Source organism: Sebastes umbrosus, chromosome 3 (assembly GCF_015220745.1).
Source record: "Sebastes umbrosus isolate fSebUmb1 chromosome 3, fSebUmb1.pri, whole genome shotgun sequence".
In the NCBI taxonomy this organism is placed as follows: domain Eukaryota; kingdom Metazoa; phylum Chordata; class Actinopteri; order Perciformes; family Sebastidae; genus Sebastes; species Sebastes umbrosus.
The window spans coordinates 3,006,495-3,027,284 of record NC_051271.1 but is presented as its reverse complement, the minus strand read 5'-3'; the positions used below and the strand labels follow the sequence as shown (position 1 = coordinate 3,027,284).

Below are 20,790 nucleotides of genomic sequence, written 5' to 3'. Positions count from 1 at the left end.
GACAGCCAGGACCGTTTCCTCTGTTGCTCGCTCACTCGACTGTTGCTCTGAGCATTACCCGTGTTAGCAGAACCACCGCTGTTCAATGGGCAATCGGAGCCAGCTAATTGTGTGCCGTTGCTTGCCATCATTGTTACAGCCTTAGATGCTGGTTGTGTGATTGGCTCCTGATGGGTGATGCTGCACTGAAGTTCAACTGCTGAGAGATTCACCACAGTGACAAATGATACTCTGTTCCACAGATAATTGTATTGTTACCAGACGAGAAAGGCATTTTTTAGTCATCAAGTGACACAAGTTAGGCAGGCTGGATTTATCAGCTTTTATAGATTCCTCAGATCTTATTACATGATTTAAAATGTTAATAATAAAACATTTATATTTTCTGTTTTCTGCTGCAAGAGGACACTGTTCTCTGCAGTTTGCAGTACATGGGATCCTCTTATTCTGTTCTGTTTATAGCAATAGTTCTTTCAGGCATTAAAAAAATATATTTTCTGAAATAATTCTAAATTATTATTGATATATATATATTTTTTCATCAGAAAATGATTAACCCAAAGCATCTTTAAGATTAGGGATGTTCCTAATGACTAATTTCCATGACACTTAAACGGATGTTCTGAGACTCATTTGAAATTGTTAAATCATTTTTTTTCAATAATAAAATTGTATTTTAAATGCCGCTGAAATCAATATGTCCCTAGTGTCCGCTCCGGTCGCCCGGTTAGGACTGCGAATGAATGTGTGGTTTAATATTTGATGAAACACCAGCGGGGACCGTGGTCGAAGAAGAGTCATGGTTTGGCATCTCTTATAAAGGTTACCTTTAGTATCTTAATGTGTAAGTTTGATTTGTTGAGCTGGCTGGCGTAAGCCCACTTCATTGATTCATAGCACGCTAGGTCGCTAGCGTACAGCTAGTAAGCTGGTTTCTGTGCGCTGCTGGCCAATCCAGTTGATCAGGAGAGAACCGGACTGACTGCTGAACCCAGGAAAAAGGAGGTGGTGGCAGGCGGAGGCCGGGAGACATGACAGCGGATTAGTTCAGATCAGAGTGGAGAGCCGCCGCTGCTGCTGCAGGAAGAGTGGCGGCTCTCCACAGCAACATCTGAAACAGCATATGTCAATATGTTATTCAAATGTGTACATAAATTAAATAATAATACATTTAACTGACTAGTATTTCTGGTGCCGACTAGTGAGGGTAGCAACGGTAGCAATGGACTGGTCAACTAATCGCGCACCAACCCAGTCAAGATTTCTAGAGTACCTTTGTAATATCCCTGTATACCATGGTCAAGAGTATAGATAATGTCTATCTGACATCAGTGGCACTCAAAATTAGGACCACATGACTGCTGTTGCTTCTTCTTTAGCGAATAGTTTGTTTGATTTATTTGTTCTTCACTCCCTCCTTCATCTGCCATTTCCAGGAATTCCCAAAGCACAGCCCATAATGTGTCATGTTGGTGAGATTTCAATGTGACAGTCATGTCATGTTGGTGAGATCGTGCTTGTGTCTGAAGTTAATTTGTGTATTTGTCTGTTTATGTCAGGGTTAGGGTGTCTATATATTTCTTTTTTATCTGTGCCATCTGTTTCTCTCTGTTCTGGTATTGTTTTCATGTGTATATGTGCTTACATGTGAACACTGCAAATGTGCAGTCCCTCATATATCAAACATATGCTGCCATTATATATATCTTAACTTCACATTCTGAGCTGCCAAACCTTATACCGGCGAGGGGAGCAGATGGGAGACCATAATTGATCCCGATCTGCGTTGGCAGAACTATATTTACATATATATCAGATGTTCTCCCCCCTCCGTTGACAGAAATAAGTGCTGTCCGCTCATATAGGTTCCTGAAACATTGGATGGAAGTTATAATGTTCTTGGATGACGTATAAAAATAACCACTCGTGTGATTAACCAGGTGCATTTCAACATTTATTGTGAAGGACTGAATCTTCTGATTTTGTAATGCTGATTTGTTTGGTTTACAGCATAGAAGTGAGATATAATTCAGGATAAGACACAATTTCTTATAGAAAACAGCAGCTTTTGTCAGCTTGAATTCTCACAAACTACACAAACTCATACTCTGTATGACCAGTATGTTCCCAACAGTCAGTTTGTTCAGTAAGTTTGCCCAACCAAAACAAGTGTTTCTCTCTGCTTACTGCTTTGTTTCAGGCTGTTCTCACACACCTTTAGCTATACCAAAAAAAGTAATGCACTGTAATTCGTATATATCCCATGAAAATAATTCCATACTTAATCCATGTAATCGTGAACCAGGAAGTGTAAAGAGCGAGGAGGCCACTTCCATGTCCCGTGTGAAACCAGAAGTCAACGTTTATTTGTCATGTAACTTCCGTTCTTTAGTAACGCCACTTCTGTAGTTATTTTAACCCAAACCACAATCTTCTCCTACACCTAACTAAGTTGTTTCCTGTGAACTATGTATGTTTGCATGTAACAAGTGGACATTTGATATACACTGATCAAAAATAACATTCAGACCACTGACAGGGGAGGTGAATAACATTGATTATCTGGTTACAATGGCACCTGGCAGTGGGGGGGATATATTAGACAGCAAGTGAACATTTTGTCCTTGAAGTTGACGTGTTGGAAGCAGAAGAAATGGGCAAGTGTAAGGATGTGAGCGACTTTGACAAGGGCCAAATAGTGCTGGCTAGACGACTGGGTCAGAGCATCTCCAGAACTGCAGCTCTTGTGGGATGTTCCCGGTCTGCAGTGGTCAGGACCTACCAAAAGTGGTCCAAGGAAGGAGAACCGGTGAACCGGCGACAGGGTCAGACCCGAGGCTCATTGATGCACGTGGGGAGCGAAGGCTGGCCCGTGTTGTCCGATCCAATAGAAGAGCTTCTGTAGCTCAGATTGCTGAAAATGTTAATGCTAGTTCTGATAGAAAGCTGTCAGAACACACAGTGAGGAGCAGTTTGTTGCGTATGGGGCTGCGTAGCCGCAGACCGGTCAGGGTGCTCGTGCTGACCCGTGTCCACCACCAAAAGCGCCTACAATGGGCACATGAGCATCAGAACTGGACCACGGAGCAATGGAAGAAGGTGGCCCGGTACGATGAATCACGTTTTCTTTTACATCAGGTGGACGGCAACGAGTTGGAGGTGTTGACTCGGCCTCCAAATTCTCCAGATCTCAATCCGATCGAGCATCTGTGGGATGTGCTGGACAAACAATTCCGATCCACGGAGGCCCCACCTCGCAACTTACAGGACTTAAAGGATCTGCTACTGACGGCTTGGTGCCAGATACCACAGCAGACCTTCAGAGGTCTAGTGGAGTCCATGCCTCGACGGGTCAGGGGGACCTACTCAATATTCGGCAGGTGGTCATAATGTTATGGCTGATCGGTGTATGTTGCTGGACATTCGTAGGAGAACGCACAGAAAATGAGGAATCATTTTCCGTAAGATATCATATGAACCGTTGTTTGATTGATGAGATAGAAATGATCAAATCGTGATCTGACTGCCCAAAGGAGACTCCTTCTAAGTCAGTCTGCCGGTGGTATCGAACTGTAGCGATGCTTGGTGATGTCTTTTCTTATTTAATATGACTGAAATCTCCTCTTATCAAATCAATGAATTCTCCGGTTATGGAACCAGGGCGGCTGCTAATATAATAGAGGTGAATTCTCAATTGTTTGCATCTGATTGTTAGACTCTCAAAAGCTTTGAGTCAGTGCGCCACTATCGATTCACATATTATCTGCTGCTCCCTCAGTGGTTTTAGTGAATCTACCATCCTGTCAGCTCTGAAGAGAAAGAACTTGTGCTGCTGTAGAGCTGAATCAGGCACTCTATCATCTAGTCATTACTGCAAAAGTCTGCACAGCGGAGAGTTTAATGCTCAACAAAGGAGGGGTATTTTAGTATTTTGTCGATGTCTCATCAAATCCCTGACCCCCTTGTTTCTTTGAGTGTTTTTCTCAACAGATATATGAGTGAATGGTTTTGATCCATAGGTTTAAAAGATCCTTTGTCATCTGCACAGTACATCTGGTCGAACTGGGCAGTTAAGTTCTTGTGAAGAGATTACTACAGAAATCAATGAGCTTAATATAAGGACAACGTTATATAAGACTACATAAGATGATGTAAAAAAATAAGTAAATGAAAGTGTGAAACAAACACAAGACTTTCAACCAGGAGACTAAAAGTAACGTTGACTTATTTTGTCACGTACGTCGTAAGTAAGTTAGAGTCATACGTCAGTGAAGTTAACATCAACCACGACTGTTTCCTAACCCTACCTAAGTGGTTGTGTTGCCTAAATCTAACTTCCTGTGAAAATGGAAGTTTATTTTGAAAGGATACTCTGTATGTAACGAGCACATACTGACACGTCATACCTGGTCCGTCCAAAAGTAACTCAAGAGGGGTACCCCATGCGTCGGTCTCTTTGACAAAATGGGAGTGACAATGTGTTGGAGTACCAATAACACAACTAAATGAGTAGACAATATATTAAGATATTAAACATGTCAATATTTGCACATTACTTTATGATAGCGCACTCATATTTACCATTGATTATACATGGCATGTTCTAATCACACATTTAACATATGATCACACATGATGACTGGCACTGCCACTGACAGAACACGAGAAAAACAAGCAGTCAGAAGCAGACAAACAGAACAGCACCACGGTGCCAAAGAATGACGCCATCTTGGATCAACACCATATGGTGTCACATATTCATAGAGCATGCTGCAGCAATGTGGCTTGTGCTTGTATGTGTGCTGTGTTAACATACGATGCAAGGCTCCTGAATGAGAATGGAATTGCTAATCATGGTGGCGCAGTGCGGTACTGTTACATGTCAAATACATTTCTGTTGTGTTTGCATGTGTATTTATATCCATCCATCCATATCTGTAACCGCTTATCCTGTTCAGGTTGTTGGGGGGGACACACCATGGACAAGTCGCCAGACTATCACAGTGCTGACGCGCTCACATTCATAACTACGGGCAATTTAGAGTCAACAATTAACCTAACCCGCATGCCTTTGGGCTGTGGGAGGAAACCTGAACACCCGGAGAAAACCCACGCTAACACGGGGACATGCAAACTCCACATAGAAGGGCCCCAAACCGGATTTGAACCTGCGAACTACTACACCACCGTGCAGCCCGTTACTGTGTCCATACACTCTAAATTAGGCGGCAACTTCCAGTTCTGAAATGTGAAGCCAATAAAGAAGTGCATTCTTTCTAATAGCCAGCAGGGGGCGACTCCTCTGGTTGCAAAAAGAAGTCTGATTGTATAGAAGTCTATGAGAAAATGAGCCTACTTCTCACTTGATTTATTACCTCAGTAAACGTTGTAAACATGATTTTATGGTCTCAATCGATAGTTTCAAGTCTTCTTCAATACAGCATGATGTTTATTCAGTAAATTATGGTCCCATTTAGAGTCAGATATACCATAGAGCTGTTGTCCATGTTTTCGTCGTACAACTTTAACCTTTTCAAAGTGTGTTTTCAGCTCATCAAAGTTACTATAACATTTTGGAAGCTTAAAAATGTCTTATTCAACGTTTGGTTGTACTTAGCTCCACCCTCGACACTGATTATGCGCACCTCTAAATGTGAAAACAAAAGTTAAATACACACTTTCCTCTAAATGCTACAGTTTACACTGCATATTTAATGCAATGGGTGCTCGACACAATGTAAATGAAGCGTTTTATTTACTACATCTTAGTCTGTTGCGTGCATACTGTATGTGTTTGCTCAGTGTGTGTTTGGGTGCACATGTTGTCATATGCACTAATTAGTTTAATTGGAAGAGGATGCATTAGGTTATTGAGTTAATGATCCTGAATAGTTTTTGACACTAAGTGTGTAGTAAATGAAGCCTGGGAAGCCGTCTGGTATCATATAGCACCAACTGTCTAAACAGATGTGTGTGCATTCATGGCTCATTATTCCCGGATAAAGCCATAAAGTCATATAACTGATATAGAATATAAATGCATACTGGTAATTTCTTTCCAGGTCATTTTATTTCCCCTTGATCAGAACTGTGAATCTTTGTCAGTTCAGTCCAGTTTCTGTAAACTCTAATTATTTTCCCCGGTAAATTTAAACCTGGCACAGTAGTAAGTTTTTTTAACACTTTCATGAACTTGATGTAAAAATCATCAGAAGTGAGAACTAAAATGTATTTTTATTAAAATGATGTGGATTACTACTTACAGGCTGTCTCCAAGAGTACTGAATATTTCCCTTACATCTATTTAAATGCCCCCCGGGTGTCATACGTTCACTTTGATGATGGATGCACTTTGACTGAGTAGTATAACTGGAAGATGGGGTCAAAACTTCAATTAAAACTCAAAGCCACCGATGCTTCCAAAGTATATACCCATAAGAACATGGATACAAGTTGCTTCAAATAAATTGGCCAACCAAAACAGAAATGTAAGTCATGGTTCCTACTGTATGTCGCTTTCTCTCGGATAATGCAGCTAACTTGTTGAAAGACTACTCTGCGAAAAAGTGATCTTCTACTAACAGTGAGAGTTAGATGTAAATATCCATCATTTTAATCTGTGTTAAGTGAGTAAATTGGGTTTAGGTTTAGTACACGTTTAGCCTAGCTTAGCACAAACACTGGAAGCAGAGGGAAATGCCGTGCCGCTGCAGTTTTCTCCTTTGTCCTTGTTCTAAATGAAATAGTTATAACTATTTCACATAGTTTATAAGAGTTAATTATCATTTGTTCAATTCAGTTTTTTACCCAATATACCCAATTTGTACATATTGATGAGGTGATAGCAGCGTAAATAAACACTGCTGATCACAAAGTTTGACTTCATTTTGTGAAGATTTTTTAAATATTTGAAGACAATTATTGTATTACAAGTTTTCTGAAATGGTATGTTTAAATATGCAAATGAGGCATTGTCTTATTAAATATGTGCTAATTTGCAGATATTTCCAGAACAGAAATATGAAGGTTCAAAAGTATTGTTTAACATTGTCGACACATTAGAGTCAAATGTTTTTACAAAAGGGACTGTTGGATTTCTCTTTGTATCACTCCATAAATCAGAAAATACTGTCAACGGCCATACAAGAAATACATTTTCACTATGTTTTTATGAATGAAATGTTCAGGCTGTGAATGATATATGATCAAACCCCTATCTAAATTCCTCCAGAATATAGATAGGAATGGAACTGTAAAGTTTGGTAGATGTTGGTGATACTGAAATGGAGATTTCTGGCTCAGAGTCTGAGAAAATACTCTTTTTGAGAAAACAATCTTTAAACATATGGATTGTAAAATTCCATACATTTGAAAGAAACTACAGGTGAATACAGTGAAGATAACTAATCAATATCACCATAAAACTTCTCCAGTTCATTACTGACATTTAGACAATTATTTTTGTGTTGCAAAATTTCTGAAATGGTATGTTTAAATATGCAAATGAGGCATTTTCTTAATAAATGTGTGCTAATTTGCAGACATTTTCAGAACAAAAATATGAACATCAGGGTTCAATATTCTTGTTTAATATTGTCGACACATTAGAGTCAAATGATTTTACAAAAGGAACTGTTGGATATCTCTTTGTATAACTCCATAAAACAGAAAATACTGTCAACGGCCATAAAAAAAACAATCTTCACTATGTTTTTATGAATGAAATGTTCAGGGTATAAATGATATATGAACAAACCCCTCTGTAAAAACCTTCAGAATATAGATAGGAAGAAAACTGGAAAGTTTGGTGGTGATGTAAGCGCTACTGAAGTAGAGACTTCTGGCTCAGAGTCTGAGAGAAAACAGACTTTAAAGATATGGGTTGTAAAATTCACTACATTCTGAAGAAACTACAAGTGAAGAGGATAAAAAAATAACTAATAGATAGCACCTCGAATATTCCCCAGTTGATTGCTTACATTAAGACTATTTTTTTTTGTATTAACTTTTCTGAAATGTTATGTTTAAATATGCAAATGATGCAAATAGACAAAGTAGTAAAATAAACACCTAGATGTGTATGTTGGATGTTTTCTTTCCACTAGTCTGATAGGAGACATGTTATATTGCATGAAATATTTATTCTATTGTTTGCCTGTAGTGTCTCACCTTAATATTTTATGAATTTGGAAATGATTGTGTAATACTTATACTATATACTTCTAGCAAGTAGATTCAAGCAGGCTGTAGCTACTTACCGATGGAAATATTGGGAAACACTGGACACCTTTAATAGAGCTCGGTCAGCCAATTTCCCTTCAGTGCTATAGTGTTTGTTCTAAGTGAGGACAAACATCCCTGCTGTACTTAATGCACAGACGTGAAACTAATATTAATTGCTTAAATTTAACTCCCAGTAAGAATTAGGGCTTTCAAATTGATTAAAATATTTAATTAATCACTTTTTTTTCTGTTCAAAATGTACCTTAAAGGGAGATTTGTCAAGTATTTAATACTCTTATCAACATGGGAGTTGACAAATATGCTGCTCTTATGCACATGTATGTATATATTTATTATTGGAAATCAATTAACAACACAAAACAATGACAGATATTGATCCAGAAACCCTCACAGGTACTGCATTTAGCATAAAACAATATGCTCCAATCATAACATGGCAAACTGCAGCCCAACAGGCAACAACAGCTGTCAGTGTGTCAGTGTGCTGACTTGACTATGACTTGCCCCCAAACTGCATGTGATTATCATAAAGTGGGCATGTCTGTAAAGGGGAGACTCGTGGGTACCCATAGAACCCATTTACATACACTGATCTTGAGGTTAGAGGTCAAGGGACCCCTTTTGAAAATGGCCATGACGTTTTTTCTTCGTGTTAATGCGTCAAAGAAACTATTGGCGTTAAAATGAATTTACGTTAACGCGTTATTATCGCATTAACGACCCTGTGACCTCTCTCCATCAGCACCTATTTTCATATTTACCTGGTTCAGTGTTTACAAAGTTGAGACCTTAAAAAACAGTCCAGTTTTCTGGGACTACTCGACCGTTTACTCTCCCGCTGTGTATTTTATTTCACAGTAGTATCAGTATCAAAGTCAGAGGCTGACACATGACGTGTGTAGAGTCTAACAGGAAGTGATGGAGGAGAACATGTAGGGGAAGAGGGATGAGGAGGTAATGTGACCGTTACAGCTTCAGCAGGCAGATGGCTTTCATCTTTGACAAGATATTCACATGTCCGTGCATATAACACACACACACACACACGCACACACGCACGCACACACACACACACACACACACACACACACACACACACACACACACACACACACACACACACACACACTGGGACATGTGTATGAGTATCTGTACCCAGCTGGAGGTGTAACAGTAGCTCATTAGAGCTCTGATGCCACACAACACACTGCAGGAATGTGAGAATGGAAAAAAAAAACACTCAGAGGACAAAACAAATAGTGAAGAAATAAAGAGAAGAAAAATAATTTCAGCAATAAAGGAGGAGATTTAAGAGAGAGTTTGTGAGGTGGAAAATAAAGAGTAGGACATGAGGGAAAAGGTAAAGACTAGGGAGACGAGTGCGTCAGAGCCGTTGTAAATGAGTGTGAGTCTCACTCGTCCTGTGTGCATGTGTGTATCTTCTCTGACTTGCAAACCACTTCTGGGACACAAGATCTACTGCATCCATTAATCTCATTTTAATAATTAATGCCATCTCCTCCAGAAGGAGTTTGGTCTGGACTGTGAGACATTTAGTGCTCTCCGGTAATTGCCGTATTAGTTTATTCTCGCCTTTTAGGCCAGTGTTCAGCCAGAAGAGTGGTGCCCTAAATGTGCAATATCTATTTAGTTAGTTCCATCATTTAGCTATTCTGCTGCCTGGATCACCAATTAAATACCTTATATATGCTGCACCTAATGTGACTAAAAGCAGATTTACTTTAATGCTGGTGAGCTGTAATATGAGAGTGTGTTTGTGTGTGTGTGTGTGTGTGTGTGTGTGTGTTTGTAAGTGTCTGCATGAAGCAGATAAACAACTATGATTTAGAGCTTTTATTAATAAATCTGGCCGGTGAAATTGAGAGAATAGCTGCTGATTTTTCAGCGTTCATTAGCCACATGTGCCTGCAGGTGAAATGTTTTCTTTCTTTCTACAAACAGTTTATTAGCAGTGTTTTTGCTCATTTTTAGCCATGTTAGCATCGTGGTGCTAAAGATGGTGATATCAGTATATCGGTTGGTCCTTTCAACATTTATTGGATGGATTGCCATATAATTACGTGCAGCAATTTATGTTCTTCAGGGGACAACTTGACTTTTCCTCAAACGCCATCATTCATTTGTTGTGAATTGTCTTGACAGCTATTGGATGGATTGGATAAATCTGGTGCAGACATTAATGCTCCCCAGAGGAGGAATTGTAATAACGTTGGCTGGCTGGTCTCGTACACTGTTTGTAGCTATGCCTACGAAAAGTAATGCACTGTAATGCGTATGTATCCAACGAAATCAATGTGTGTAATTCATGAATCGTGAACCAGGAAATATCGGCCAAAGAGAGGCAAACGCTGCGTAGCGAGGAGGTCGAGTTGGATGGGTGGGTCTAGAAATACTATACTATAAACTATATACTATACTAAATAATACTTAAGCAACGGCACTTTCGGAGTTACTTTAAGCCAAACCATGATCTTATCCTAAGCCTAACTAAATTGTTTTGTTCCCTAATCCTAACCAAGTCGATCTTTTCCTAAGACAAACTAAGTGTTTTTCTTACCTAAAACCTAAGGACGTTTTTTTCCTGTGAAGACGGAAGTTTATTTAGAAAAGACTGTATGCATGTAACGAGCGGAAATAGACACGTGTTGCTGGACATTCGTAAGAAAACCAACAAAAAAGGAGGAATTAGTTTTTGTTAAGATATCATACGAACCGTTGTGTGAGAATACGTTGAGTTTGGTGACTTTTCTTCTAGCGCCATCATCAGGTCAAAGTTTGTCCAAATACTTTCCTTAATAATCAAATACCTGCTAAACAAATACCTGTCAGCCTCACCTATACCTTGTGTTTAATGCTAATTAGCAAATGTGAGCAGGCTAACACACTAAACTAAGGTGTTGAACATGGTAAACTTTATACCTGCTAAACATCTGCATGTTGGGGTTGTCATTGTGAGTGTATGGCTGGACACTCGCTGTGCGAAACCAATAAAATGAGCTGTTTCTTTTTTTGTTATTTATCTTATTAATCTTGTACTTCAATCAACAAACAGACATAATGTTTTCTGATCACCCTCTGATGATGGAGTACAGTGTTTGACACCGACTGAATGTGTCGCTGCACCATAGCAAAATAATTAACACTGTTGTGAACACCACGTTCACCACGTTGGTTTCTCGAGTCACTGAGAGGAGAAAACATAACCTGCGACTTCACCTTTCAATAGGAAACACATCTACCGTGTGTTCCAATACCCATACTACCATACCATTAAGAAAAATATTTAGTATGTCCCAACACATAGTATGTCAAATGTAGTATGCTGAAAATACCAGGATGCCCTACTACATCCGGTCACATTTTGCAGTATGCAAGCCAGCATGCTTTTCTGGCTATTCTGACCCACAATCCTCTGCGCAGCAAGACAGAAGTTTATAGTGCAATGTTATGATGAAGTAGTATGTCCCGATTGAGTGCATATTACACGCAACAGTACATACTTAGTAAGGGCAGCTCTAGTATGTACTAAAAGTAAAATGAAAAAGTATGAGATATGGAATGCAACCTTAGTTTCCTTTTCCGTTTGAGTTTGATCCTAAAAGTGAGCTCTGAAATGCAGAAATCTCAGCGAGTAATGAGTGGGTCACCTTCTCATCCCAACTCGTCACATACGACCGCACATTTCCAGAACAGAAATCTGAACATTGGATAAAGCCAGATTCAAAAGTATTGTTTAATATTGTCAACACATTAGAGTCAAATGTTTTTACAAAAGGAACTGTTGGATATCTCTTTGTATCGCTCCGTAAATCAGAAAATACTGTCAACGGCCATAAAAGAAATCAATTCTCACCATTTTTTATGAATGAAATGTTCATGCTATGAATGATATATTAACAACCCCCTCTGTACAAACCTTCAACATATAGATAAGAATGAAACTGGAAAGTTCAGTGAATGTAAGTGTTACTGAAGTGGAGATTTCTGGCTGCTCTGTCACGTTTATTTTTCGGCATCAAAACCACTTTAGTTACCCGTGGCGTCACTCTGGGATCAGGCAACAAAACCACTATAGTTAAGTCTAGGAAAGAAATACACGGTTGGGCATAAAACTGCTTTTTACACTCCCGCCGCACTATCTCAGAGGTAATGGAGCGCCCGGTGCTTTTCATACCTTCTGTGACGGTATCAGCTGCAATTGTTCATTTAAATAAGTCCTAGCAACATTTGCATATATTTATGGAAAGTATTATTACTAGTACTATTGTCATTTCATTGTGTCTTTTGTTCTGATATTTCAGTGTTTTTTATATTGTTCTTGTGGCCTTCTTTTTGCTGGGTCCTGATCCCAGTAAGCCTTGGAGTACTCTTTGTCATGTTTTTGTTGTGTCTGTCTTTTGTCTGTGCTCTACTGCTTAATTTATTGTCAATATGGATGCCATCCTCTATTTTTGCTGCAAAACAAATCTACCTACAGGTGCAAAAAAAGTCACCTGAACCTGAACCTGTATCAAACGTCGATGGCCGTGACAAAACTTCGGTATTTGACGCCCTGGTAATGAGATCGGGCTGGATGCACTAAGCAACAACCTCATCAAATATTGATTGTGGTCATTTGCGATTGTAAATTCCACTTTGGATTTCGAAACAGAATTTTTCACTTAGATGTACTCATGAATCCTCCAGCTTCCTCCTCCAACCAGCAGGGAAACCCTAGAGAGAACCCCCCCCCCACTGCTCCACTCTGAGGACTCCACCAGAATATTTCATAATGTCAGCGTGTGACGGTTCTTTTTGGGGGGTAAAGTAAACAGCGGAGACCGAGCAGCTCCCTCAAGAGAAGAGAAGAGAAAACCCAAAAAGAGAAGGAGGATGTCTAAGATCCGGTTAAAAATCCACATCGTCCGCCCGCCCCTTTAATGCCGCTTAGGAACAAAAGTAATCTAGTTCCTCCGTTCAAATATTCATGAAGCTGTTTGGTTAGAGAACAGTCCGAACTCAAACACAGACAAACACTAAATTTAGTTTGCTTGTGTGTGTGTGTGTAAGAGTGTGTGGGTTCACTGCTTACATAACTACACTCTTCAGGAGTGTGTGTGTGTGTGTGAGTTGGGGATGTGAGTGTGTATCAGTGTGAGAAAGACAGAAAGTGTGTGTGTGTGTGTGTGTGTGTGGCCTCTGTGTTCTGATTTGACACAGCTTTGTGAGAGCCGAGAGTCACCCCAAGCACTTTATCTACTTGCTGTGTGTGTGTGTGTGTGTGTGTGTGTGTGTGTGTGTGTGTGTGTGTGTGTGTGTGTGTGTGTGTGTGTGTGTGTGTGTGTGTGTGTGCGTGCGTGCGTGCGTGCGTGTGTGTGTGTGCGTGTGATTTTGTATCTGGGTGTGATACTGAGGTTATCTGTCTGTATATCTGCTCAGTGTGTGAAAAACTAGTCTGTATCAATGGTAATGCTTTTTATGTATGTGTTATTGTGCCCATGTGTATAATAGACTGTGTTGCAGTAATGTGTGTTTGTGTGTGTGAGTGAGTGTGCCAATGTGTGCAAGTATAATTGTTTGCGTATGTCTATGTGTGGTCAAAATGAGCTGTCTTATCTAAAATTGCTGCAGAAAAATTGCTCAAAATGACAGATCGCTGTTACATCCCATACCACACACACACACACACACACACACAGAGACACCTGCCCTGTCAACGCACTACAACACAGTGATTAAATTAACAGCTGAAATGTTGCAGTACGGTTAAACTCTTTTTGTTGCCTAAACCTGAAGAAGTTGTAGTTTTGTTGCCTGAACCTAAAGAAGCTGTTTGTGTTCAAAACATGCCGTTTCATTCAGTTTTACACTTTTACAACGTAGTAGGCGTAGTAGGCCCCTAATGACCCACATCTATGGTGCTTATAGTGACTGATAACGCCTATTTAATGGCCTGATAACGGTCGAATCGGGTGAAATGGATGACGTGTTCGCTCTGTGCTCTAGAAAACAGCCTGTCAGATTAGATCATGGCCACACATTGAAGAGCGAACCTCTGTGATCACACACAGATACAAACGTATCCAAGTCCCTCTGCGAACTCCGACCTTAGTGTTCATGGTCGGTGTGTTTCACTAGCATTGGCTTTGTCTGATTTGTGCGGAGCTGTAGCAGAATCAGGGCTCCGCCGCCTCCTGTCACCACCAAGGTAATACGCTGGCATGTGGGGAGATTCATATTCCACGGCTCACTGAGTCACATCCACACCTTACGGATGCTTTGAAGCATATGCAGAGGTTTGGTCACTGAACTGAGATTTGGTTGCTGGACTGCAAAGAATAAAGCAGACCTTTGAGCTGCTGCGGTAGCGCAGGTTTCGACTTTGAAACTTTGGCCCGGTCATGTTGTTCCAGCTTCAGAATGAACTCTGAGAATGCTCTTCCAATCTGACATTTAATTGAAGTTGGCGGTGCCTATACTTTCTTGAATCCCGGCAGAACTTTGACCTCTTGTTCATATTTTCCAACTCTGAAACCGCGCAGGATTCCACTTCAAACTGTGAAACTCCCTCTGGAACTCCAGGAAATTGGAAGATGTCTATGTTACTGTCTGTTTCACTGTTATTTTGCTGTCGAAAGAAATCTGAAGACTCCTCTCCAGGTGCGTAGGTCGAAAGGTTGAAAGCGAATAATTGGCTGGGGCTTTTTAAACCCTTGAAAAATCACCTGGTAGGCTCTCCAACCTCTTATTGCGATGAGCTTGTTATTATGGAGTGCTGGAATATCTTGGAGTAGAATATTTGTGTGAAAGATCCGCCTCGGCTTTTTTGTACTTTTCTCTTGACAAGCCTCTACCCCCGTCTCCGCCTGAGAGCAGCTTTCTTCTGTTCAGCCAGGTATATATGCACATTGCCCTCCTCTCTATGTCTCTCTGTCTCTGCTCCTAACGTTGTAATTATCTCCAACACTTGATAAAACCCTCAGGCTCCCTCTCTCAATCTCGCTTTATTGCCATCGTTATATTGCACTTAATCATCCCCTCGGTGCTTTACTCGCGTCGGTTTCTGATCCGTCCTTCCTCGTCTCCTGTCATCCCTCTGCTTCCACCTTTCCTCCTTCCTCCCTCCTTCTCTGCGCTCTCACTGTCTTCTTGCCATTCTCCGAGCAAAGTATGTTTCCCCCCCCGTAATGAATTTGTCAGAAATAGGTCACATAGCAAAATGCTTCCCTCTTCTGTCTCCATTCTTCCACGCCTAGTTTTACTTCAAGCTTGTTTATTCCCTCCACCTCCGATCCCTGCTCCTTCACAAGGCTCTGCTTTCATCTCAGACGGGTGCAGGTCTAATCTCACAGCCTCTCAAGCTTGTGAACGCCTGCGTTACGACAAGATACAATTTGATGCTTCCACTACATGTGCTGAAAAGTGTATCCAGTTTCAGGGTTTATACTGTACTCACTCACTTGTGCTTTGACATCTTCCTCCATATGTGTCAAAATGAAGGAGTTTTTAATGCCAGCGCAGCACTCTGTAAAGCAGTACACCCACACACATTATTAATCGTGTTCAGCTGCAAACAAATCGATTTGTTGTCCTACAGTGTGTTTTACAGACACAGAAACAACAGGCACAGCTGCTGTTACAAAGTCTAGCGCTGACCCCTGTTTTCTTTGAATGTCTGGCTTTATTAGGTGCACAAATTCCAGCTCATTAATTCATATTAGGCGCCGCACAGCAGGACCCTGACTGTGTGAGGGTGTGTGCGCATGCTTCTGTTTTAAGCTTTTTATTTGGAACAAACATGGAGAGAGGAGTATATTAAATCATCACAACTCGGAAGTCCAGGTGAAATTGCTCCTCTGTGTAGATCACATGGGTTATAGTGGATGCTTTTTGTTTTTGCATTGGTCTAGCTCAGGCGTCAGCAACCTTTACTATCAAAAGAGCCATTTTAGGCAAAAAGAAAAAATCGGTCTGGAGCCGCAAAACATTTGATCATTGTGATGAAGGTAACACAGTTTATAGTGTATAAGGCTAATGCAGTGAAGGCCAAAGTGCAAATGTACTACGGAGTATTAGGGCCACATTGATGGAAAAATATCTGAGATATCCAGAATAAAGTCATAATATAACGAGAATAAAGTTATAACTTTACGAGAAAAAAAGTTGTAATATTCAAGAATAAAGTCATGACTTAACGAAAAAAAAGTCGTAATATTACGAGAATAATGTCATAACTTTACTAGAAAAAAAGTCGTAATATTACGAGAATAAAAGTCGTAATATTACGAGAATAAAAGTCGTAATATTACGAGAATAAAAGTCGTAATATTACGAGAATAAAGCCATAACTTTATGAAAAAAAAGTCAGATTACGAGAATAAAACCATAACTTTCCGAGAAAAAAAGTCGTAATATTACGAGAATAAAGCCATAACTTTACGAGAAAAAAAGAAAATAACACGTAAAATTACTACTTTTTAATATTATGACTTTATTCTCATAATATTATGACTTTATTCTCGAAATCACAGATTTATTTTTTCGTACCATAGACCTACAACAATGATACATAAAAATGAAAATGTAAACAAAAAACTGTTATTCATTTCCATTTTAAAAAATCCACTGGAAGCCACTGGAGAGGAGCTAAAGAGCACCATGTTGCAGACCCCTGGTCTAGCTTTTCATTCTCTCTGATACCCCTTATAGACCGGTTAACATGTTTTTTTCTGTATGTTTTGTGTGTGTTTTCCAGGATGGTTGAATACTCGCTGGACCTGCAGAACGTCAACTTCACCGCCATCAGAACAGTGAGGGTACTGCGGCCTCTCAAAGCAATTAACAGGGTGCCAAGTAAGTCACAACACCACAACTTCAGACCGGGGGTTTCCTGTTACCAAAATTAATTCAATGTATCGTAATACAATTCTCAGCCAAAATCAGGGAGAGAGTGAACTTTGGCTGCCTCCGCATGATGGCCGGCCTTAGCTGTGTGTTCATCTCTGAGTTAGGCAGAGAGTTGGTGCCAACTCCGACGCGTCATCAAATGATTTATCTGCTGTTTATAAACGAAATGTTCAAGTCATGCTGAAGAAAAACCGAGAAAGGCTGTTCATTCATGTAATGCCGGCTGTGGCTCTCATTCAGCACCACGGACAGCTGCCAGCCTGCCAGAGTCTGGGAGCCTGGTCGCTGTCCGAGGTGCTGAACATGAGTCATTGAGCCAGAAATACCTCAACTGTGAACACGTTCAGATTAGATGACAACAAGCTGCACTTAGTACTCGCTGGAGAGAGAGTGGATTACTGTGGAGCCGTGGTGGTATTTAAAGTTTATTTGATGTGCCTTCTGAATTGTGAAAACATTGTTTGTTGTTTTTACAATTCAGTGACTGGTACCATGCCATTACATTTCATAACATAACATAACCATCCCCTACCTTACCACACCTGTATCAGAGGTACACTATCTAATAGCGGTTGCTAACAAGCGACTAAATGAGACTACTAAACGTCATCGCGCCGACTCGTCTTCCTTTACAGCCTCGTTGTGTAGAGTTGCGTTCATGTGACGTGGTGTAGTTTGTTTATAGCCTCACGTTAGCTTTTTACTCCTGGTGATTGCATTCACTCTTCAAAAATAATTAAAGTGGCGTTCATTTTTGGAAATTATCTTGCTGAAAAAAATATGTAAGTATCATAAACGTTTATTACCTCCGCCAAGGCTGAAGGCCTACGAAGGAGGTTATGTTTTCACCGGCGTTAGTTTGTTGGTTTGTCCGTTACCAGGATTACTCCAAAAGTCTGTGATGGATTTGAATGACATTTTTTGGAGGGGTGGTGTGTTGCACCATAAAGAAGCCATTTGATTTTGGTGGCGATCCGGATCATTATCCGGATTCAGGAATATTTTTAAAACTGTAGAATCTGCGTTTTTTCACATTAAACTCTTTCACTTGAGTTCAAACAAAGCACACTTGGTGATTGTTGGAAAGAGTAACGACGACGGTTTAGGTGAGTTTCTTTTCTGCCCAGTTTGAATGAAGTGTTTTCGATGCTCCGCTACGTACAGCTGATCTCAACATCAACACAAATACACATGGATGATGGCGCAAGCTTAAGGGAGAGGGGGGGCAATCGTACTCGGACACCTTGGCGGAGGTCTGCGCTCTCCGAGTGCCATTCTACATTCTAGTTTGCCACAGAGTTTATATTCTGTAATAATCCAAAACCCAATGGAACAATCCCATTGGCTTTTTGTCGAGGGAACCAGGGTGATACTAACTTCCCGGTTTGTCCTAGAAAAATCACTCATCCCTGCAGCACTCTATATATGATCGATACGTACATAGTGTCCTTTCAAAATAAACTTCCGTTTTCACAGGAAGTTTAGGTTTAGGCAACACAACCATTTAGGTAGGGTTAGGAAACGGTCATGTTTGACGTTAACTTCACTGAATAGCGACTGACGATACCGACGAGTCACGTGACTAAAGACTGATACGATAAAATAAGTCAAATATTACTTTTAGTTTCACACGCGTTACAAACAGCGGTCTCCTGGTTGAAAGTCTAGTTTGTTTGTCCCATCCACCACCACTGTCTCCCACCCGCCCTTAAGCGGACTCTCACACTATTAATACTACGTCACTTGCTCCGACCGTCGAATAATGCCGCGGGTGGGTTTACATTGGAGTTAGATGAATGTCCGGTTCATCACAAACTGTCACTAAAGGTTGCCTCTGTGCATCTGATGCCGAGGGGCGCTGACCAAACCGCGACATTTGACAAGCTGGAGGTGAGAACTGGTTGATTAAACAGGAGAATACACATTTTGGCATTGCATTTCATTTAATAAAAGTCAGTAGCAAAAATAAAAGCCTTTTTTCTGGGAGTTTGTTCGAGATGAGTACTGCAAAGAAACTAAATGCTAACCAAAAGCAATCCTGTCCCAGGCGATCTGAGAGGTCTGGAAGGTTCATCATGTAGCAGCAGAATGTACTGAAGATAAACTTATGATTAAACACAAACAAAACACAAATAGATTGAGCCAGTACATCAGATTTAGTCACTCCTAGATGCTCACAGATGGCTCCCGGTATTGTTAGCGACACAGTAAATGCTGCAGTACTGATACAGTGCCACGCCGTTATTCATTCTGGATTCCAGTGTGTCGTATATTATTAGCTGCTCAAGTCATTTCATCCTGTGTGAGGACACCGAGTTCACAGAGCTATTTAAATTCCTAAAAAAAAGTAAGCTGATTCACCCTGAGCTGTTCTAATTTGGACCAAATCTCCTCTCCTCAGCACCCAGAACCATCACGTTGTGAAGTGTTTTGAACGCCCAAAACCCGTCACTTTGTCTCTGAGTCTCTGCGTCCCATTTTGATGAGAATAACCAGAGCTCGCTTCTATACTCGCTTTGTGCTTCATGGGTCTAAATTGCACCTAGCAGGCAATAATCTTAAGGAGCTATGAGTACTCTCTAAGTCGGATATGCCGGCGCTTGAAGTTAATGTTGTTTTGCTTCCTTCATGAGTGTAATTGCTAAACCTCCCACTGCTCATAAATTTGCTACATAAACTATCCCAGCAATTTATTTTTATTTTTTTCTCTGAGCAGGTGAAGCAAATTTGTTCGGTCACAGAGAAATGTGTGTTGATTTCTGTATTTGTATTTATAATCTATACAGAACATGTATGAGCATGCACACATGGAGAGCACTTGAACCTACATGTTTCCACGGGGAGAGTCAAGGACACTCCAGTTATCTGCATGCCTGACATCCATTCTACTCCTCTGTCTGTCTTTCTTTCTTTATTTATTTTTGTCCTGCTGTCTGTCTCTATTTGCTCCATTTTTATTTTTTCTTTCTCCCTGTCATGTCCCTCTCTTTTTATCAATTTTCTGCTTTGCATCATTCAGTCAGGGCTAATCTTTATAATCTTAACTTTTACAATACTTCTACCCAAACCAAGTCGTTTTTGTTTAACCAAAGCAGTGTGAGATAACAAAATGCTTTTATTACACTGTATTGTAATCATTTTGGAAAGCACTGACACATGATTCAAGCTGGTCTCATACAACGTTCATAGCTATACCTACGAAAAGTAATGAACTGTATTTTTCTGTATATCCCACAACATCATTGTGTATGTAATCAGGAACCAGGAAGTATAGAGAATGACTAACACCGTGTAGGGAGGATGTCGGGGTGGATGGGCGGGTCCAAAAGCACTGGTCTTTCACCCAGGAGACTGCTGTTTGTGTCCCGTGTGAAACCACAAGTCAACGCTGATTTATTCCACTTCCGTAGTTATTTTAAACCTCATTACGTAGTTTTGTTGCCTAAAGGTTAAAAGTTTCCTGTGAAGACGAACACAAAGTTTATTTAGAAAAGACTGTATGCATGTTGTTGTTCTTTGTCTTTTGGCTGATCCCGTTAGAGGTTGCCAGATTTGGCATAGGTTTTACGCCGGATGCCCATCATGACGCAACTGTTGACACAATTGTTGACTGTAAATGTCCCGTAGGTGTGAATGTGA

The 20,790-nt window shown here is 40.4% G+C and overlaps 1 protein-coding gene across 2 annotated transcripts in view; it reads left to right on the top strand.

Annotated features, from left to right (window-relative positions):
- Positions 1 to 20,790, top strand: part of LOC119485150 (voltage-dependent T-type calcium channel subunit alpha-1I-like) — a 281,128-nt gene that overhangs the window by 126,796 nt on the left and 133,542 nt on the right. For both annotated transcript variants that reach the window (XM_037764502.1, XM_037764501.1), the window contains exon 5: positions 17,000 to 17,097. In XM_037764502.1, the coding sequence (XP_037620430.1) occupies positions 17,000 to 17,097 (98 nt within the window). The remainder of the gene's footprint in view (positions 1 to 16,999; positions 17,098 to 20,790) is intronic.